Genomic DNA, 23,988 nt, shown 5'->3' on the forward strand with positions numbered 1-23,988 from the left:
TTCGACATGGAGACAGGTGCAAATCTTTTACAGTGGCCTATCAATCACCACCAGGGCTACAATTAATGCCGCAGCAGAAAGGTCTCTCATAAGAAAAGATCCAGATGATGCATACAAGCTAATAGATGAGATGGCATATTCTAGCTTTTAGTGGCACACCGCTGACTCTTACGACATCAAGAGGAAAGAGACCGTCCCAGTCTACCTAGCAGCGAGCAGCAGCCCACTAATGAACCAAATGGCAGCCCTTGCAAAGCAACTAGAATCTTTAATGAAGGCTCAAGACCAACCTGTAAGAGCTCCTGTAAGCCTAGAATCTAAGCAAGAGGAGGCAAATTTCATGGGCAATCACAATTCTGGGTGGAGAAGTAATCCTTCTAACTCTTGAGGGAATGACTTTGGAAGCCAAAATTCAAATGTTTATCGCCTTCCCCATATGCAAAATCAAGGAGCAAGACCAGAAGGGAAAGAAGTCCCTAGATCTCAGTCTAACTTTCAAGTACAAATGATGCAATATGTTCATTACTCTGATAAGAGCATGATAGAGCTTTAATCCAAGTTGGACCAACATGTTGAGAGAACTGATAAGAAGTTCGTAGAAGTCAAAGCTGAAATATAGGCCAACTCTTCTAAGATGAGTGCACAATTGGAGTAAATTACGAACCTTCTGAGTCAAAGAGTGATGAGAACACTGCCATCTCAGTCTGAACCTAATCCAAGGGAGCAATGTAATACCACCACCCTTAGAAGTGGAAAGAAATTACAAGAATCGTAGAACAGAGACACATGCACGCCCATGCTTGCTGAGAAGCACGCCCATGCTGATTCTACAGGCACACCATGCTTACTGATGAGCACGCCCATGCAACAATAGAAGCACGACCATGCTTATACAAGCACGCCCATGACAATAATCACAGCACGACACCATGAGCAAGGTCGTGCTTCAAGTGAAGAGCCTGAAAAAGAAAAGAAGGAAGAGATTCATGTTCAACCAAGACCCTATTCCACAGTGGCTGCAAGGTCACCCTCCTTATGATGAAGAATTTCACAAGTTCCTAGACTTATTGGGCAAAGTGCACATCAATATGCCTTTCATTGATGCTATCTTCAAAATGCCCAAATATGCTAAGTTTTTAAAGGAGATTTTGACCAATAAGAGAAAGTTGAGTGCATATGAAACTGTGAAGCTCACCTAAGAGTGCTTAGCTATAGTCCTTAAAAAGCTTCCACCTAAGCTTAAGGACCCAGGGAGTTTTACTATTCCTTGCATAATTGGAAAAACTCATATTGATAAGGCTTTATGTGATTTAGGAGCAAGTATTAATCTTATGCCTTATTTTGTTTTCAGGAAGCTTGGAATGCATAAACCTAAGCTGACATCCATGTCACTTCAGCTGGCAGATAGGTCAATCACATACCCCAAAGGCATAATAGAGAATGTACTTGTAAAGTTGGGAGTTTATATTTCCTGCTGACTTTGTGGTACTTGACATAGAGGAAGATAATGATGTTCCCATCATACTAGGGAGACCGTTCTTGGCCACTGCTTGGGCCATCATAGACGTACAAGAAGGGAAGCTCACACTGAGGCTAGATGATGAAGAAGTTGTATTTCAAGTTTTCAATTCTTTCAAGTACCCTTCTTGCCAAGAGTCCTGTCACTTTGTGAGCACTGTGGATGTTGCTTCTCCACCTCCAATTTATGTGAAGCATTGAACCATAAAAAGAAGGACAAGGAGGAAGCAATATAAGAAAAAGAAAAGACAAAAGTTTAAACCATCCATTAATAAGCCTCCTAATTTAGAGCTTAAATTTTCTTCTTTTTATTCTAATCCCCATCTTATGAAAACTTTTTCTAATGTAATAGGTGTTGGGGAGGCAAAGCTGTTAGGGAGACAATTACATATCAAGGGAGTCACCTCTGAGACTATGCCTTCTTCCCACCTTGATTTAACAGGAACGTCAGGCTCGTGACGTTAAACAAGCACTTCCAGGAGGCAACTTGTGTCTTTTATTTTATTGAAATTCTATTTTTGTTTATTTTAATTTTACTATTGTTATTTAATTTTTAGAATAAAGGATAAGCATATTGAAAGATTGCAAGAACTGAATTGATTGTTCCTGCACACATTTTTGAGCTATGATCTGAAAGCACGCCCGTGCTCATCCCATACACGGCTGTGCATTTAGTCGCAATTGTGAAAAAAGGCTTTACATCATAAGCATAAGCGTGCTTAAGATTCAGCATGGCCGTGCTCCCTCACTTGAAGCCGTCGCGTCAAGAATTATCTAGGAACCTCTTTCTTTTTTTATTCAATTGCCTTCTTTGCATGCTTTTAATTTGATTGCTTTCAAACATTGAAGACAATGTTTTGCTTTAAGTATGAGGGAATAGTTCCAAATTATATGATTGTTATTGCATGTTCTTGAGTAAAGTGTCTATGCTATTTTTTTTTTATGATAATTTAAAACTTTTTCCCTCATGGAACCCAATTTTTCTAGATAGAAGAGCATGTTGAGTGATTATTATTGGCATTAAACTTTAACCCATAGATATGAGTTTTGAGCCTTAAAGGGGATTTTTATCTTAATCAAATTAATTGTACCTTGACTTGAAACCGACTTTAGACTTCTCTTTTTTAATTGCATGTTTTAATATGATTAAGGCATAATAGGATTTTTTTTTTTATTCTTGGCTTTCCGAATGTTTGAGATATAACTAGTTGTCCACTTTGAGCTTTATTGATTTTCTTGGTCTCTTACATTAAATTTATAAAAATATTTTGATGACCTTGAGTTTATGAATGGAGCAATTGAGTTGTTGAATTGTTTGATAAATTCTCTTCTATATCTCTCATATGCAAAAAGAAAGAAAGAAAGTATGAAAAAGAAAATGAAAAATAGTAAAAGAAAAGAAAAGAAAAAGGGTTATATATGATTGAAAGGAGAGAGGAGTAAAGATATTGTTTATATACAAAAATATAAAAATTACTCCAAGAGCTTCATTTGTAAACTTAAGGGATGTTTCTAATTTTTATAATTTATTATCCCTTTGTATATCCCTTTCCTTTCATTTATCTCACCTTAATTATTATAACCCCTTGGCCACATTATAACCTGAAAAAGACCTCATGATTTTTACTTGCATTTAATTTATTTAGTAGAGAGTTAGTTTATAGTCAAGCCTATAGTAGTACACTTTTTTTTAGGAGAACTGAGTGATATCTTATTTTGTCTCTTAGTCAGAGAGGAAAGTAGAGTACCTTAGTTTGACGTTTGAGTGAAAAGTATGGAATTATAATATTCTAATTGGGAATCCTTTTGATTGCTTATGCTTATTGATATTACTCTGGTTGCTCTCTTTATCTCTGTTGTTTCGGGTTCCTTATATGTTACTATGTTTTAAGTTATTATGTTATTCTCTTAACCAGCACTTTGCTTGAGTACAAGCAAACAGATAAGTATGGGGGAGTTGATAAGTCTATAATTAGGCCTTCTTTTACAGCCCATATATTCATATTTGACCTTTATTTTATTTGGGTTTTACATTAATTTATTTATTAATTGTGTAGTTTGGTATAGAGGTCACAAGTGAATTTTGGGTGCATTTTAGGCCTAAATTGATGGAAGATTAGAGTTTTGCAGCAATCAACACGCCCAGACCCTTTCAACAAGCACGAGGGTGTTTTGAGCCCATACAACCTATTGTATTCACTCACTCAAAAGAATTTCCTTTTCTTGAAATACCCACTTACGCTTTGTCCCTCCTTGATCAAATTTGAACTTAACCTAACCCTATTTGTGGCGAATAAAGCCTTCATGATAGGTGATTCATTGTATCTAGGCAAAGGAGATTGAGAATATGGGCAAACATATGGTAGGGTGAGGCAAAATACATGAATTAAAGGAAAATACTTTGCCTAAAACACTAATAAGTGAAGAGTGAAACACTATCTTGTGAGTTAGATTATTTCTTTGCATTGTGTGGATTGCATGAAACCTTACTGAATTTTTGTTTCAGTTTAGTGGGACTTTGCATGAAATAACTGATATGAGTGTGATTTCTTTGTTGAGTGGATCCTTAACTTTGGAAATATTGGAAGTGTTGATTAGCGTCTGATATTGGAATGAAATTTTTAAGAAAAATTTTTGGATAAATTCAACCCTTTCACATGCAACTTTCTTAAGTTTTGATTTGCTTGAGGACAAGGAAAAGTTTAAGTTTGGGATTGTGATAAATCCACATTTTATGGGATTTTAACTTGTCTTTTTAGTGTTCTTTAATAGAAAAAGTAGACTTAAGGAGTGTAAATAGCATAGAAACATCATTTTAGTCAAATATCATAGGTTTCTTAATTTTTGGTTAGTTTACATTGATTTACATAGATATAATTTGCAATTTTGATCATTTGAATAATTGTGCAGGAATTTCTAGGCTTATTCTATGGATTTTTAGCCTTTGAGAAAATTTGAGTTGAAAGTGACTACTTTCATATGATAGTGGACACTACAACAAGTTAGATTCGGGGGCAGACCAAAGTGACTACTTTCAGAGTGATAGTTGACACTATAGCAAGCTAGATCTAGAGGGCAGACCTAAGTGATCACTCTGATTCTATAGTAGACACTACAAAGACCCCAGTTTGAAGAAGTGTTGCGCGTAGCTACTTTGAGTCCATAGTGGACACTCCAGAGAAGGCAAAAAATGACCCAGACTTACGCATAGCTACTCCCATTTCATAGTAGCCACACGCGCTGCGCGTAACCACTTTGGTTTCATAGTAGACACTCCAAGGAAGACTGATAGGATGGGATGCACTGCGAGTAGCTACTATAGTTTTCATAGTAGCTATGGGCAACGACTATTGCATTATAAATAGAATTTTAGAAATTAGGTCAAGAGCTTTTTACACTTTTAGATTTTTACCATTTTGAGGACACTTGGAGAGCCTAGATCGGCCTTGGGTGACAGCCAAGGGTCCAACCTAGGGTTTGAATATCATTTCTTCTTCATTTTTCTTTGATTTTTACATTGATGTTGTTGATTTCTCTTAACTTTTATTTTGTAATTGTGAGACTCATCCTCATGAAGGGATAAACTTTCTTGTAATCCTTAGTGAGTTCATATGGATTCTTGAATTCCTTGGCTTTTGAATGTTAATATAATTCCTTTTCTTTCATGAATTTCTTCTTCTTAATATCTTGAATTGAATTAATGGTTGAATGAGGGGGACATTGCTTAATTAACCCTAATTCATTTTAATGAGATTCTAAACTTGAATTGCTTAATTTTGGGTTTATTTCTAAGGTTGCATAATCTTGGGATGAGAGATTAGAGTCCATTGAATTACTTAATTCGTATGGAAGCATAAGGTTAATTTTCACTTGTTAAATCAACCTAATTTTGGGAGGAGAGGAAAAGTATTAAATCTTGAGAGGAATAGGGATAGAGTCTACATGAATGAACTAGGGGTTACTACATTTTATTGATTGAACTTTATAATTTTGTTTCTTGCTCTTTATATTGAACTTGAAATCACAAACTCCCCTCCTTTTTTACTTGCTTTCTGAATACATTGCACACTACATGTTTGATATTTAGTTACTCATTCAATGATTCATAGCAGATGACCTAAGTTAGTACCCTAGTATTACATTAATTTCTATTTATATTTTGATGAGGGTTCGCGACATATTTTGTTCATCACTCAAGTGAGGTAGTTCTCACTCAAGCAAGACTGAGTCGTGCAGAATGGAACATTCTGCAGAGTTCTCGCTCAAGCGATATCAGTCTCACTTAAATGAGACAAGATAAGATCTCTCCAACTATCCCCTCGTCCAGGCGAGAGGCGACCTCGCTCAAGTGACAGAAGCTCTCTCAGGCGAGGAGTAACAGGAAAACTAGATGGCTCTCTGGACCTGATCTTGCTCAGGCGAGAACGCTGCTCGCTCAGGTGAGATGGAGCGAGAATAGCAGAAATATGGAAAGTTCCATTGTTTAGTTTTCTTGCCCAAGTGAGGGTGTGCTCACTCTGGCGAGAAAAGATCTCGCTCAAGCGAGTGTGCGTGGATCTAGAGGGGTATTGAAGGGGCCTCAGCGCCAGAATGTTTATTTTATCACCAGACAACTTTCCTCTCCCATTTTCTCTCTGTTTTCTCACTTCTTATCCTTAGAGAAAACCTTCTTGAAGCCAAATTCTTTCCTGAACAAAGTAAGATTGTTTATCTCATGAAGATCTAGGTGAATTTTTGGAGCTCATTTTTCGATCTTTACTCTTATTTCTTTCCCTCTCTTTCTTAAAATACTTATACATGTTGTTTTGAGTATATCTAAACCATTCAAGTCGTATCTCGCACTCAAACACTCGATCTATCTCCTTGGGACTCACTAGGAGCAAGACCTTAGAACTCGTTCTAGGTAAGGGGAGCTTATCTAAGTTGATTTGGTTCAATTGATAGATAATCTCATTTAAGTTGTCGATGAGTTGTTGTACGAACAAGCTTTAGAGTAAAATCCAAAGTATGTATGGTTAAGTATATTCTCTACTGTATGATAATTGTTTGGAATGATGTGGTGGAATATGATGTGCTGCAATGCGATGTTATATATGCCAAGAATTTTTAATATACGCGAAAATATTCAAGTCATGTCTTAAGCTGTTTAGTTTCGTTGTATAACATGAGCTGAAATGCTTAATTAAAACTGCAAAATGCTTGATTTTGCCATGAGAATATATGTATGGTGGTGTTGTCAATGCTGGATGAAAATGTATGCATTGTTATATTGCCGAAGCTGAGATTAGATTTAACTCTGCTGTATTATGATAATTTAACTGTGCTGCATCATATTCTTTTTCATCATTCTTGAGCTACATAGAACATTGAGTTGTACTTGTCTAGATCCAGATATAGGGATGGGTCGCTCTTAGACTAGAATAGTTCTTCTGGATTACCTAAGTTATGAAACCAGATGGAAACTAAATCACTACATTTGCATTAGATGGGTTAGGAATGGGTTGAACATGCTACATAAATTGATTGAATATGTTGTGCTGATTGTTGTGAATTAAATGAATTGTGCCAATGATTTTAATATATTCATACTCTGTAGTTATAATTTTTATTTATATAAGCTCACCCTTGCGTTTGTTTGTGTTGTTACGTTTGTGCTGCAATAATTGTACTATGGTACATGAGCAGGAGCGACAGTTGGAGTGTCTAATTTACCTGCTGGGGAATCTGGCTAAAGAATAGTTCAGGCTGGAGATTTTGGGATATGTAACTTAGATTTTAGTAGTCTAGGCTTTAGTATGAACCTATGCCACTTGGCTACCAACTGATGTAATTATTATGCCAGAATTTTGTATTTTGAGCTCTATTTGGAACAGCAGTTGTAATTATGTATATACACTTATATCATTTTTGTTTATATTAAAATGCCTTTGTGGATTTATTAGTATGTGGAATTGAATGTTAAGTCAAACTTTCTCTTAAAAACTACACTAATTGTAATATACTTGTATCATCTCGTTAATGAAATTTATATTAGAAAGTAATGAAGTGTGATGTCATCGATCTTTTATAAAAAGGGGCCGTGACAGTCTAGACAGCTCACCCAGGCGAGATGTGTCTTGCCCAAGTGAGGTACTTCTCGCTCAAGCGAGAATTTCTCGCTCAAGTGAGAGTACGTGAATTGAGGGTTATTTAAGGAATTTCCAGAGTAAGATATCTCATTTCTCTTAATCTCCGTTTCATTTTCTTCATTTTCTCTGGATTTCCACTCCTTTTTCTCCGAAAAAAAAAATCTCCTCCAAATTCTGATTATTAGCTGAATCCAAGCTTGGACGCTCAATCTAAGCAACTCTAAGTAAGTTTCCTTGAGTTTAAATTTAGATTTTTCTGTTCAATTCTATTGAAGTTCTATTTTTAAAGGTTATCTCATGTTGTTTAGGGAGAACTTTCGTTTTAAACGATCCTCTTCATCAAGCTCCCTCTAGATCGTCATATTGAGGTAAGGAGAGTTCTATCGCATCATTGGAATGTAACAAATATTTGTATTCTTGAAACCTCAGTAGTATTCTTTTCTTGTTGTGAATAAATATATTAGAATAAAGTTTGGGTGTTGTGATAGGTTAATGGGGCATGTTTCTCTTATCTTAGATGATTTGGTTGATGTATAAATTATTTTTAGAACGTAGGAAATATAATTCGTTGTAATACTCGAATTGAGCTGAGTCTAAAGGTATTTGATCTCTGGCAAATTGATTGACTGATGATTGGATTATATGTGTGAACAGCATGATAATGTGGTTATTGATTTTATTTTGAATATATATGTGAGAATGAGTTAAAGGACAGAACAATATGTAGCAAAAATATATGTGTAATATGTATTGCTCTGAAAATATTTAAATAGAACTAAATCTAGAAGTGTTAAACCTTAATGAGACTGGAGAATCGTGAGATGTGTTATAACACATGAGTTGTAACCAATTAATTAATGTGATTATAATACAGGTATTGTGATGCATCGACGAGTGTATTTGCAATATATGTACCGTAATATATTAAATTACGTGGTTATAACACATGTATTATAATATACTGATCTGTGAATGGTGTATAGATTGATGAGAAAGGAATTAGTATGAATAACCACAGCGATACAATGGGAGTATGAAATATTTAGCCGATTATGGAAGTCTGGGAGAAACGTAGGGTAATGAATGATATTCGCTTGAGTGTGCACAATTTATAAAACTACAAATACATCATATGGCCACACACTCATTTTTGACTAACACTCATGACTATACTTTTGATAAGGAGTCCTATAAGTGTGTATGTTGTATCATTATGCATGAGTTAACTGACAGCTATTTACCTATTGTGTAAGACCTCATGAAATGCAAGGCATCTATGAAATGTGATCACGTTGCATGAGAAATTGTGAACTAATAATTAAGAGAATTAAATATGTCAATGATATGTGTAAAGGTGTTGATGTATTAGGTGTATGATTAATAACATGGTATTATTATTGATTCTATATGAATATGATGTATAGATTATCATAGAAACTGATGTACTCATCTTTGCATACGAAATTTAAATGTTTTACAAATGTATAAAATATATCTGTTGTTTATGTCTTAATGATAAGAAAGGAATTCATCCTTACAAAAATTTCAGGACACAAGAATGACAATTAGGATCAGACTCTCAGCGTTTGGGTATGGATCATAACTGCTCTAAAAATTTTGCTTATTTTGACCATATAATGATGTATTCCGAATCAAATATGTATTTAGTTAACAGTCTGTAAAAAATATACTTTTACCTATAATTTAAATTCAATATTTGTACATTCCATATTATTTAAATTTAGGTATTATTATGAAAAGGTAGTTAAATTTTGATTATTTTATTGTTTAAATTCATTGTGAATATGTTCAATCAAGAAAGGTTTCAATTTTTAAATATTTATACTACCTAATTTGATGGAGAATCGATTTATTCTTTTGATTTGTAACAAATTATTATTTATTTTTAGAATTTTAAAAATAGGATGTTACATTTTTACTATAAAAAAGGCGCATGAAATTTGTATTTTCTTTTTAGTAATTTAGAAAAGCTTGAGATTCAAATTACAAACTTCTCGTAAGCTTAGCATTTTTCATTAGAAAAAGACCTATTATAATTCTATTTCATTTTTGTAATTTAGAAAAACTCTCATACTTAGCACTATTAATGCTTTTAGCCCCACATTGAATAAATATAACATATATGTTGAATTTATTTTTTGTTGACGTCTTAAAGTGATTGAACTAGTTTAAGAGGTTAAAATTCTAAAGTTCTTAGACCTGTTAGGCTTGGGAAAAAAAAATTATTAGAAAAAGGCCCATTAAATTTGTTTTTTTTTTTTTTGTAATTTTTGAAAAATTCCCATACTTTGCATTCTTCATGCTTTAGTCCCACATTGAATAATTATTACGTATATGTATAATTTATAAATTGTTGATACCTTAAAATAATTGGCCAAGTTTAAGAGATTAAAATTCCAAAGCTCTTGAACTTGTTAGGATTAGTGTTTTTTTATTAGAAAAAGAACCATTAAAATTGTATTTTTTTTAATTTAAAAAAAGGCCTGTTAAAGTTGTATTTTATATTTGTAATTTTAAATAATGTGACATTTAAATTCTAAACACCTCTTAGGCTTGACGTTTTTCATTAGAAAAAGTTTCATGAAATTTGTATTTTATTTTTGTAATTTAGAAAAATTTTGTTATTATGCATTCTTCATGTTTTTATTCCTACATTGAATAATTACAACATATATGTAAAATTTATTTGTTATTGATGTCTTAAAGTTATTAGTCATTTTTAAGAAGTTAAAATTTCAAAGTTCGCGAACCTGTTAAGCTTGACATTTTTTCTTATTTTAGTCTCACGTTGAATAATTATCTCATATACGTAGAATTTATATATTGTTGATGTCTTAAAATAATTGGACAAGTTTAAAAGATTAAAATTTCAAAACTCTTGAACCTGTTAACATTGGCCTTTTTTTATTAGAAAATAAACCATTAAATTATTTTTTTGGTAATTCAGAAAAACGCAAGATTCAAATTCTAAACACTTCCTAGGGTTGGACTTTTTTTAATTAGGAAAAAGCCCGTTAAATTTGTATTTTATTTTTGTAATTTAAAAAAACGCAATATTCAAATTCTAAACACCTCTTAAACTTGGCAATTTTTTTATTAAAAAAAAGTGCATAATTTTTTTTTTATAATTTAGAAAAACTTGAGATTTAAATTACAAACTTGAAATTTTTTATTAGAAAAAGGCCCATTATAATTCTATTTTATTTTTGTAATTTAAAAAACCTCTCATACTCTGCATTCTTAATGCTCTTAGTCCCACATTGAATAAATATAATATATATGTAGAATTTATATATTGTTGATGTCTTTAAATTGATTGGCCTAGTTGAAGAGGTTAAAATTCAAAAGTTTTTGAATTAAATTTGTAATTTATTTTTTTTTGTAAATTTTGAAAAATTCCCATACTCCACCTTTCATGGTTTTAGTCCCATATTGAATAATTATCTCATGTGTGTAGAATTTATATATTATTAATGTCTTAAAATAATAGGTCTAGTTTAAGAAATTAAAATTCCATAACTCTTGAACTTGTTACCATTGACATTTTTTTATTAGAAAAAAATTATTAAATTTTTATTTTTTTAATTTAAAAAATGTGAGATTTATATTCTAAACAACTCTTAGGCTTTACTTTTTCAATTAGAAAAAAGCCTATTAAATTTATATTTTATTTTTTTAATTTTAAAAAATATGAGATTCAAATTATAAGGATCCTGAAACTCTTAGGCCAAGTTAATTTTAATTTATAAAAAATATTTGATTCCTTTTATTTTTATATTTTTCTCTCATAAATACGCATTCCGTGAAAGATCTTGTATCAACATACAAATCATCATGTAAATTAAATATGTAATATTATATTATATATTTAAAATTTAAGGTTACATGTTAACTTAAATTAATCATAAAAATGAAACTAAAGTAATATAAATGTTTCTTAGATAACACGATATTTAATAACGTGATATTAAACTCGACGTTGATGCTTTTAACAAAATTTTTAGTCTAACACGTTAGGAAAAAGATAACTTTCTTAATATTTAGTGAATATTGTAGCTGGAATCTACCGTGGGTAACTATATTCAGTAACGCATATGTGAGTGAGCAATTTGTGGTATTAGATTTATTTCAAAATTGTTCTGTTTTATTTGGTTTGTAATAATCAGTTATTTTGCTAATATATAAATGAGTCATATGACAATTAACTCATGTTATTCATCACCTATTTTTTACATAATTATTAAAAAATTTAAACAATTACGTAAAAGTGGTGGCTGGAAAGTTTCCCTTCAAAGCAGGAATTATAAGAGGAATTGGGTGGCTCGCTCTAACTTTGGGGTTGAACGAACCTGTTTGGGTAGATGTGGAACCATTATTTCCATTCTGTATGCTAACCCCAGTGAAACAGGGAACTAGGTCAAATTTGATTTCCTCTCTTTTTATATTGGGAGTTAGCAGCAACAAGTCTGTGCCTAACCCCACTTCTTGTTCATTTCATTTGATGTGTAATTGTAATTGGTCCAAGTTTCAACTCCTTCTCTTGAGTCTTGGACGGGCAACTATATTTTATTACTTCACTCATTTATCATTTTTCCTTTCATTAATGCATTTTATTCAAAATTATAACAGTTTCTTTTTCTTTTTTATTTTTAATGTAGGTACGTTGCAACTCTACCAAACTTGACTTTATACTTAGTACGCCTTTGGTTACGCGTTAAAAGCAAGTCATACGTGCGTTTAACTGGACAATCCAACGCTACCCAATAATGCTCGCTCGGTACTAACACGTCTTTGGTTTTGTTGGGTACTGAGCATTAGTCCATCCTATGTGATAAGAACAAAATTTATGTTTAGTATATAACAATGGTTAGTACTTTTTTTTTAAAATATATTTTTTTTATTAATTAATTTTTAAAAATAATGAATAAAATAAGCATTTTTTTTTTAAAGGACCAATCACAATAAATTTATTAAAAATGTGAAAAAAAAAAAGTATTATTAGCATTTCCTTTGCATTCATTTACTGATTTCATCTGGCTCTGTCCTTCGACCCCTTACGTTACGGCGCGTTAAGCCCTTTTCCTTTCTCCTTCGTAGATTGAACTTTCGTATGCTCCAACATAAGGAATTTCAATGCACCCCCAACTTGTTCCACCTTGGGGACAAGTTCAGACGCGAAAACCTCACCAACTTGACATCACAACACAATATATAAAATCATCACCCCTCACAAAATGTTACACACAATCTTGTGCACGAGTGTTCATTTAATTTGTATCAATTTTCTCAAGGTTTGATATTATGAGGGGGAACATAGAATTTGAGCGTGTTGTTAAATATTTTGATGAAGATGGGGACGGTAAGATTTCCCCATCGGAGCTTAGGAACAGGATGGGCATGATGGGTGGTGAGTTATTGTTCAAAGAAGCTGAAATGGCTATTGAGGAGTTGGATTCGGATGGTGATGGGTTGTTGAGTTTGGATGATTTTGTGAAACTGATAGAAGCGACAGGAGAAGATGACAAATTGAAGGACTTGGAAGAAGCTTTTGAGATGTATAATGACACTGAAATTTGTGGCTTTATAACACCCAAAAGCTTGCAAAGGATGCTTGGTAGGTTAGGAGAATCAAAATCCATGGAGGAATGTAGAGCTATGATTGGCCACTTTGATTTGAATGGGGATGGCCTTCTTAGCTTTGAGGAATTTAGGATCATGATGCAGTGATGAATGTTTGATTTATATTTTGGTACATATATCTAGTATCTCGATTCATTTTTAGGATTTTGTAAGATTCAATTATTTGTTGATCCATTCATATATTACATTGCTCTGAGTCTGATATTATTTTCTGGCACTTTTCATATTTGTCCCATTCTCTTCACCTTGCAAACGAATTCATTGGGTGTGGCTGGTAGTGGCAGTGTTAGTGGAATCATAACAACTGAAGATAAGCATGCCCCCATTATACGCACCCAAAAAATCTATTAATTTAATTCATAAAATTTCTTGCATCTTTATTTTACATTGACTAGTCAGTAGGCATACTAGGCAGGTGCTTTAATAGTTTTTTCCTTATATTCTAGCATAATAAAACTACCCATTATAAAGTCCAAAAGAAAAAAAATAGCAAGTATTTGGTGCAAATAAGGGAAATTTTTTATTCAAATTAAGTTTAAAATAAAATAAAATAATTAAAAGTATAAAATATATTAATATATTTTCTTGAATTTGCTTATTTATTATTATCCTTTAATTAATGTACGATATGATTATTTTTATTTTAATTGTCAATATTTAATATTCTTAATTTTATAATTATTTAAATTTTTTTACCACAAAATTTTATCTGGTATTTAAAAATATTATCAGAAAATGTGACATAATTTATATGTAAAATTTAGTAATATATATATATATAAATAAATAAAAATAAAATATTTCAAATGTTTCACAAATCTTTATTTTTACTTAATTGTTTTATATATAATTTTCTTTTGTGGAGCCATACAACACATAGTATCTCAATTATATATTTATTAAATATTAGATAACAATTTGAAGTAAACAGCTTTTTTTTCAAAAAAATTATAAAAATTAAATCTAAATAATTAAAACTACGGAGATAAAAATTAAATCCCATATTGATTAAAGTACAAATATTTTAAGTTAAATCAAATCTATGTATAATTCAAAAGAGTTAAATATACTATTAAAATTTACTTTTAGTTCTTATAATTTATTTTTTATTTTTAGTTCATAATTAATGTAAAATATTTTCAATTAGTCCATATATTTCTCTTAATTACTAATTTAGTTAACAGAGTTTTGTGTCATCATATTATGCAAAAGTATTATTTTTTTTAATCTCTTATCATTATTAAAATTCACTTTTAGTCCATCAAAATAAATCTATTTTTAGTATCTGTTAAGTTATGAGATATCTTGAAAAAGACAATACTAAAAAGAAAAAGAGACAAAGAGTTTAGAGCAAAACAAAAGTATATTGATTTGTTAATTAGAATTAAATTGAGAATTTATACCATGAATTATAACTAATAACTACTAATTGTTATTTGCATACATCCTAACATCTTCCTCAAACTTAGAATTTGATAACTCAAGAACTCGAAGTTTAGAACAAAGCTTTGAAAACTTTGTATAAGCTATTTGGTAAAGTTGCAACAATGTAATGCGCTACAATTTATTTGCTTCGAGTTTTTTTTCTGACAAAGTGAAGATCTAATTCAAAATATCTGGTTCTATTGTAAAAAATTGAATTGAGAGAAATGTTAATAGAGAGGTGAACAACACTTAAATTATTACAATAAACGGTAGAAATTGAAAGAATTAAGATTGAAGTTCTAGTAATAGAGATTTTATCCAAAGAAGTTTAACTATTGTTGCTCAAAATATATGTATTTTACTTTTGTATTTGATCTACTCACCACTTGTTGCTTTTTTGAAGACCAATTAATAATGTTATCAAATAGATACAAAATCCAAAAATTGATTTGTGATCATCTGGGTCTGTTCTACAATATGAGGCACAATGGATTGTGAGATGAAAGTTTTAGTAAGGTTTGAGTAGGAGTTTGAGATTTTGAGTTTTGTGAAGATATCTAAGGATTCCTTTCATTGCTTTCTAATAACATTATGACAGGTGTTACATAAACTGACACACTTTGTTTACACATTAGGTTATATCTAATATGGTTAATGTAATATATTGAATTGCTCCTATAATAGATTTGTATAAACATAGATCATAAAATATAGTTCATTTGTGGATAAATAATTTTAGCCTTAAAAACATTGGTATAGAAATAGGCTTAAATCTTCTGTGTATTTTGTTTAAGAAAAGTGCATTGTCCTATTTGAACTTTGAGCAACCTCTATACCAAGAAAGTAGTGCAATTGACTCGTGTTGTGAGACCTTGATTCTTATATGTATGTGCAAACATACATACATATATATATATATATATATATATATATATATATGAATATATTTAATATAAATGGATAATCTTTCTAGTCATACAATCACATTATAACCCCATTGATAGACGATTACCGAGTCGCTATTAAAACAACTAAGTTTTCTAAAGATTTTGTAGTATAGAGTCAAACCTAGGTTGATTCACGGAAACACATTTTCAGTCAAATTCAATTTTATGTTTTCTTTTAAAAATGCAAATAAGGTTTTTGGAGTTTTGAAAATTGTAATTAATTAAATTAAATTATGAACAGAATTAAAGTGAGTTAAAAAATAAATTAAGAAACATCAATCCACAGAATACCAATTGCGTGTAACTCCGACTATTACAGTATCTAAAGATTTAAATCCACGTTTCAACAATCACTCGATTCAATTATTAATTCAATCGAACAACCTAATTAAATAGAGTTATAAATTAAATCAAATAATTATTTAACCTAATTCGCATTAATTATCAAATTAGAGCCTCAATCGAGTCCTAATTTGAAATCTAATAACAGAAAAGTCAATCACAATCGTAATAAATAATTCTAAGATTAGAGAGAAAAAGAGAACAAACTCGGAGCAATTAGCGCAAAACTCAAGTCAGAATTACAATGTTTGGATTTCGCGGATTGAATGAGAGATTTAGCCTTCCATCAAAACGCTTAACCCATGCAAGAATGAGAAAAGAACAAGAGAGTTCAAGAGAAAGTAAAAACAAGAATTCTTATTTTAGTCAAGTCTCAAAAGCTCAAAGTGTCTAATCACCTCAAATTCAGAACCTTATTAGTCTATTTATAGGTTCTGATTAGGGTAAATTAAGTGGCCAAAATGCAAGTCTCAATAATATCTAAAAGCCCAAATACAATTATTAAATAACAAGGGTCCAAATGCAATTCTGCAATAATATTCAGCAAATCTGCCTCAACTTCAAAAAATCATGAAAAATTGAAAACAACTCCAAATCCAGCGATCTATATATGCATTTTGAATTCCTAGATGTGTAGAATCCAACGCAACTAGAATCAGACAAAAATGATATCTGTAGAAAAAGTTATGACCAAAAGAGTAGTCAAAGGTTAGAATAACCGAAAATACAAAATTAAAGCATTTATTTGTAATAGGCCCAATTTATTCAAATAAGTAGAAAATGGTAAAAATTATAAAAATAAAGCATATGAAAAGTATTTATTAATCAAAATAAAAAATTAAATGTAAACATAAAATATGTTACATCAAATTCTCCTGCACTTAAGATTTTGCCCTCCGGGGCAAATCACAAAATCAAACCATAGGGGACCTAAAACAAATTAGGTTATATAATTATATTCTATTTTATATAATTATACGTTATGCTTATTGAATTCAGTTTTAAATTTATGTGATGATGATTTGTTCATTGTACCGCTTGATATGGAATGTATGTTCTTACTGATGTTTGGAATGATATATGAAAAAGGGAAGTGGACATTGTGAAACTCATTTGAGATGAATGGAAAATTTTAGATAGTTGATAATGGAATGGAAGGATTGAAAAGATTATGTGCCAAGTTGTTACTTTCTTACCTCTAATGTTGATAATGATTGATTGCCTCCATACTTTGGATAAGTTAAATGGTGGATTGTTACGAATAATGTTGAGATGAGAAAAAGGGAAAAGAGTAATTGCGACCCCTTAGAATATGTCTATGTATAAAGATGAGATATGGGAAATTGTGGTTGATTCCTCCATGATACTGCTTGAGAATGTTGAATGATGATGTTCTAATGACTATTGAAATGATTATATATACATACATATGTGTTTCATTAGAAATTGATATTGGACTCAATGATGTTAGAGCTTTATCAATTTAGGTGTTACACGAGTATTTACTACTCATGCCCGCCTTGCCCCAATGACATCCTTACCTCATGGGCGAGTTTAGGAATAAGCCTACCATGATCATGGTAATGATTGCTTAAGTCAAGATAGCGAAGGTTTGTAGTGACTAACCTAATTAACAGGGAGCTATTTTGTGCCATTGGGGCATTACGCTTAAACCATCGTCAAGATTCTACTAGAACCTAGACACCGAAGCTTCCACAATTGTACCAAACTATATCTTTCTTGACCTCGTTACCATACATATGATGCAGGTGCCACTCATTGTAACGCCCCAAATTTTGGTAATATTAATTATTGTTATTTATATAAATCTAAATGCATATATATATATATATATATATATATATATATATATATATGTGTGTGTGTGTGTGTGTGTGTGTGTTGATTTAATTGATAATGATATTTTTGTGCGTAATAAGTATATGGACGTGTGTATTGTGTATATGCATGACTGGTTGGGCTGAAATGGGCTAAGTGTCTAAGTACAAGGCGAGATACTGGGTTGTTCTCTCTGTAGCGAGAAGGCCCTGGGAGGAAGGACTGAAACTGTCACTTTCTTGCTGTAGCGAGAAAGCGACAGTTTGGGGTGCATTTTTGGGTGCAGTCTCACTGCAGCGAGAGGGTCTCCCTGTAGCGAGATTCTGCAAAAATCAGAGTGCAGTTTTCTCTAGTTTTTTCGCTGTAGCGAGGGGAGAATATCTCACTGTAGCGAGAGTGTCGCGACCAGAAAAAGATTTAAAGGGGACTAGGGTTCGGAGAAAGTAATTTCTCCCTCTCCCTTCAAAATCCTTTCGATTCTCTCACTCTCAAACCATATTCCACCGATTAATTGCCTCTAAAGTCGTTCGGGAGCGAGATTGGAGCTTGAATTTGTGTGGGGAACGCTTGGAGGTGAGTTTTAAACGGTTAGGGTTTTCATTTTTCCTTCCCTTTCTCTGTTCTTGGTAATTTTCAGGGTTCTCATGGAATTCTTCCATGTGTTTAGGCCAAAAGCCGTGTGGGGAGCATTTTCGTGGTTAAGTTCGGGCGTGGGTCTTCAATCCAAGGTAAGGGAGGGACTCTACCCTACTCCTTTACATGTGATTTGCTGATATTTTGTGTGATATTGTGATGTGGCTGAGTAGAGTGTAGGAAATTGCTGAGATATGTGATGTAGGCACTTGTGCCGTTTATACATGTGTGTATATCTGAATGAACATTTTGAAAATGTGGGCTCGAGGGCCGTGTAATATGAATAGAAATAGGCTAGGGGCCGTGTGTCTTGAATGAATTGTGAGCTATGTGCTGTGAAAATGAAATGTGGGCCTAGTGCCGTGTACTGTTAAATGTGGGCTATGTGCCGTATACTGAAATGTGTGTGATTGGGGCGTGTAACGCCGTTGTAATATGTTGTGAATGATTCAGCTACATTGGGGTGTGGGAGAGGAGGACGGTAGAAATACCTTGGGGAAGAGGGAGTGGTGGTGACACCGACTGTGGAACAGGTCCACCACGGGCCACACACTCTCTTCTTGACTAGACCTCTGACCATTACCTTTACTGAGTGACCCATGATTACCTACGTAGTATCCGTGAGGCGGGGGTAACCGGTGACCATTCATAGTGTAAATATATGATCACAGTGTCAATGTGAGGGTGGCTGGCGTGAGTATGCATGGGTTCATGAATTATGCTTTTGGAAGTGATAATGTTGTCTGTGCTTATATTTGTTTAATGTATTGAAAATGTGCTGGAGGTGAGACTCTATGCTTAATTATATGTTTTGGTAGTGTAGAGTACTCATCTTTACATTCATTTTTCAGGTAATCAAGACGATCAGCACCGAACTCCTTTCCTTATTTTAAAATATTTGATGAAACCAATGAATGAGAACCTTGTTTGAAATAAAATTTATTTTATTCCGAATTTGCAAAATTATGATTTATTGAAATTAAACATAAGGTATTACACTCATCATTTAAAATTTATCTTTATTAACACCTTTAAAATTTTATCCATGGACTCCTAGTCATCTCCCACTAAGATGTCATCTTTAGCCTCATGCAAGACTCAATATATACATTTCATCACCGCATCAAACCTGTTAGAGTTTTATCTCTTATAAATTATTACATTTTTCTTATAGCCTATAAATTTATATACAAAAAGTGTTTTTATTTTAAGTCAATTACTTTTTTGAAAATTATATTAGTACAAACTCTTCCTAAAAATACTTCAAGATTTTTATCAGTGCCAATATAAAATAAGTAACATTTCTTTACTCTACTAAATTTTTAAAAAAATCACATAAGTGTATTTTTACAAAAATTTTAATACTTTAATTACCATAAAATTTTAGTGGAGGAATCTTAAAATTTTATAAATTATATATATACACTTTTTACAAGAAAAATAAATAAATAAATATATATATATATATACACATTTTTACACGAAAAATAAATATATACATAACCTTACTTTTATAAAATTTATTATGTTTTTCTAAAAACTTAGTTATAATACCCTTATAGTATTTTCCGATATATAAAAAGAAGTTTTGAAACTACATTTTTTCCTAAAGTACATACACTTTATCTTTTAGTACTTAAGCACATTAGTAAGGTATCCCAATAATTTTCTAACTCTTTTTAGTAAAGTTTATAAACAAAAGTTTAAGTACACAATTTTCTTGAATGCTTCTCAAACATTTATAACACCTTTCTGCAAAAATCATTCATTTACACAAAGACAATTGTTTTTTTTTTTTTTTCAACATATATATACATTCTCTTTATATATATATATATATATATATATATATATCATTTTTTTATTAAATATAATTAATTTTATATTAATTTTTTAAAATCATGTTTCTAACCTTGATAAATTAAATAAATAAACATTTGATGTCTTAAATTTATCTCTTTATTTTTATTATAAGGTGTTTTACAATATTGATGTGTGATTTATATCATTTTCTATTAATAAAAAAATTATAAAAAAATTATGTATAGCTTAATATATTTTATATATCTTTAATATCAAATTTAGAATTAAAATATATATTAAAATATTTTTATAAATTTAAATACATTATCTTGACTTTTACATTCTTTTTACAACGATTTGCATTATAACTGTGCAATCTCCCTTCACTTTCTGTATTATTTTTCATAGGATATATGTATAATTGTATTATCTTATGTCTTAAATCTTATAATCTTATAAAAATAATTTTAATCTCAAAATAATCTTTCTTTCAATAAACTTAATTTTAATCAACTAACTTTATAATATTTTTATAAAACTACGTAGTTTTGAATTCATTGTTACACTTAAAGATATGTAGAAGTGAGAACCAAATCTATCAAGTCAAAAACATTTTCAAAATAACTTCTTCGTTCTAAGATACTAATTAACATTTTAATGAATAAATGTTCTTTCTTTAAAAATAAAAATAACAATAATTATTGTTTAGGAGTTAAACATATATTATCAAAATTAAAATAAATTTATATAATTAATTTAAGATAACTGTTATTTAAAGAACATTGTAGTGTATTAATATCTTCTATGTAAGTAATTCTTGAACTCATTTTTAGTTTCTAAAGTTATATAATACTTTTAAAAAAATTAAAGTTTTTTTAATAAACTTTGGTGGTGATTAATTTTTAAAAAATATATTATTCCTAAGAAATATTTTTCTTAAAGCTTTCGCCAGCCTAATTACTACTCTTGTGGTAACAAATAAAGAATTAATTTAAATTGACTTTTATTCACTCTAAACTTTTTAACTGTTGTCTATTATAAAAGTTAATTAAAATCAATTTTATTATTGTCAACTCTTGCATTTATAGTACAAATTAATTATAATTGACTTTTTTTTATTGAATTTACTATCTACTGTTTAAGGTGATGCAATATAACGCGTGGATGTACAAATATTTATTTCTATAGGTACAATAGTTTTAAAGTGTTCATGTTTTTATTTTATTTTATCATTATTTTAATATAGATTAAGATAAAATTAGTTATTCAAGATGTTATATAATTTTTTTGAAATATTTTTATTTATATATAAAATTCATAATACTTAATACATTATTTTCATTATTTTTAAATAAATTATTTTTAAATTATTTTTAATTTTATTAATTTTTTATTTTAAGACATACTATTTAATAAATTATTATTTTTAATGAAAGATAATGTTTTAAACAATTTTATTATATATACTCATTTATAAAATATAAATTTTCTTTAATTATTAAAATATATATATATATATATTTTGAGACATACTGCTGATTAGTATCGTTTAAAAAGCAGGTATGATCCTTTAAGAAATGAATTATCTCCTTATAAAATTTTATAAATGTGATTTAAAAAAACAGCGTAAAAGGAATATCCAAAAAATATACCTCCTCGAGACTTTGAAAACATCTTTCATAAACTCAGCAGAAAATATATTAAAAGATTAAAGAGAAGAAATTTTCCGTTTTAGTCAATAAGTGTATTTCTTATCTTCATTCATCCAAACAGTACACATCGCATCATTTCATCAATTCAAAGTGTTGTTTGTTTTTAAAACTAAACAAGATTATACAAATTCAAAATGTTACTTTTTTTAAAAATTAAAGTAAATTATTTTAAATTTCATAAAAAATATTTAATGGAAAAATAATATAAAGCGCGTGCAATGCAGGGGATTAAAGTACAAGTAGAATGAAAGAGGGTGTGTTGTGTCGGCTATTCTTCTGAAGAGAAGCCCTAACACTAACAGCCGCAGAATCACACAAACTCACCCATCTCTGCTATCGCTCACAAAACCGCACACGACACGAACATAGATTCTCCCGATGACGAAAATTTTAGTAATCGGAAAGAGGAGCGTGGCGTTGACTCCTCAGAAATCAAATTGGGGCTCCCTTCTACAGAGGTTGAGGAACCCATTTGGTTTTCATGCCTCGCTCCCTCCCAAGTCGATACTTGGCGTTCCGAGGGATTTTTAACTCTTTATTATTATTCTTTTTCTCTATCTATAGTGCTTCTTCTCTTCACAATCTGTTTAAGTGCAATGGTGAGTCCATTCTTGTCTTCTTGATCCAATATTCTGAAGGTGACGAATTAAAAAAATGGAGGTAATTTACTCCTTCAAGGATTTATGCTTTCCATTAATTTAGTCTCTTCCCAATAATTAAGATATTAATTCTTTCAAATATAAAATATTTTTATTTTGATTATTAACTTAATAATTTAAGACTTTTGATATTATTTGAGGAATTTATTTAATATCATAATTTTGTAACATTTAATTAATATTAAATAATTTTTATAATATTTTTTATTAAAATATAGTATAACATAAATAAAAATGCATTTAATATCATTACTATTAATATATTTTAAATAATTAATAAAATAAAAAGCGTTACATATTTTATAAACTCGTACATGAACATAATGGTGCAAGGTTTTATTGAGATTTTTACAGTATAAAAAAAAAAAAACTCAAAGTCTATTTAATTATCCAAATAAACCAAAATCAATTTGGCCAAATTCGATTCTCAAGAAACTAAATTTTGAGTTGGCCTTTTTTTTCATTTTTTAATTTTATTTAATATTTTTATATAATAAAATAAATATTATTATTTAAATTATATTTATATATTTATATTTTGTTAAAATAAATATTTATAATATATTATTCTAATAAATATTTATAAATATTTTATTAGTTATATATAATAAAATAAGTTTTATTATTTGAATTATGTTTATATTTTTATATTATTTAAAAATGAATAAAAACAAAAATAATATTAATTTTAAATGTTTATTAAAATTTATTTGACATATTTAAGATAATAAATAAAATTTTTATTTTTTTATTATATTATTTAATATAATTTTGATTTTTTGTAAATGATATTAATATTATATTCTGAAATTATATTTTTGGTTATTTAATATTATACTTTTAAAAAAAATAAAAATTACAACTATAATTTATTTAATTTTATATATTTATAAAATAAATAAAATTATTAAATAATAACTAATTTATTTATTTATTTTGAAATATTAATCTTTATTAAAATTTGTACATAATTATTTATTTAAAAAAATATGTTATTAATATTAATAAACATAATTAAATAATATTATGTAGATATATTATATATATAATTATAGATTTAATATAAATTACAAATATTAAAAATTTAAAAGTTGTAATGACATTTATAAAATTAAAAATGACATTAAGAAAAATTTAAAATAATAACAACAACATAAATCAATGACGGGAACTAGAAGTTTGAACGATATTTGGACATGTCTTCCTTGTGTGATCAGGGGTGTGACAATAAGAACAATTTTTTACCCGATTTTGTTGTTCTCTAATGTCTATATCTGTTCTTATCCTACTGGACTTGGGTCGACCCTTTGAAATTCTTTTC

At 29.8% G+C, this 23,988-nt stretch overlaps 1 protein-coding gene across 1 annotated transcript; it reads left to right on the top strand.

Moving 5' to 3' along the window:
• The first annotated feature begins 12,953 nt into the window (after nt 1-12,953).
• Nucleotides 12,954-13,394, top strand: LOC113856369 (putative calcium-binding protein CML19). Its single transcript, XM_027488161.1, has one exon. The coding sequence runs from the start codon at nt 12,969-12,971 to the stop codon at nt 13,392-13,394; it is 426 nt and encodes a 141-aa protein (XP_027343962.1). The 5' UTR covers nt 12,954-12,968.
• Nucleotides 13,395-23,988: the final 10,594 nt, after the last annotated feature.

Source organism: Abrus precatorius, unplaced genomic scaffold (assembly GCF_003935025.1).
Source record: "Abrus precatorius isolate BTA unplaced genomic scaffold, Abrus_2018 Scaffold11, whole genome shotgun sequence".
NCBI lineage: Eukaryota > Viridiplantae > Streptophyta > Magnoliopsida > Fabales > Fabaceae > Abrus > Abrus precatorius.

Excerpts from the sequence above, each read along its gene's own strand:
- LOC113856369 (XM_027488161.1), top strand. The coding sequence starts at position 12,969 with ATGAGGGGGAACATAGAATTTGAGCGTGTTGTTAAATATTTTGATGAA.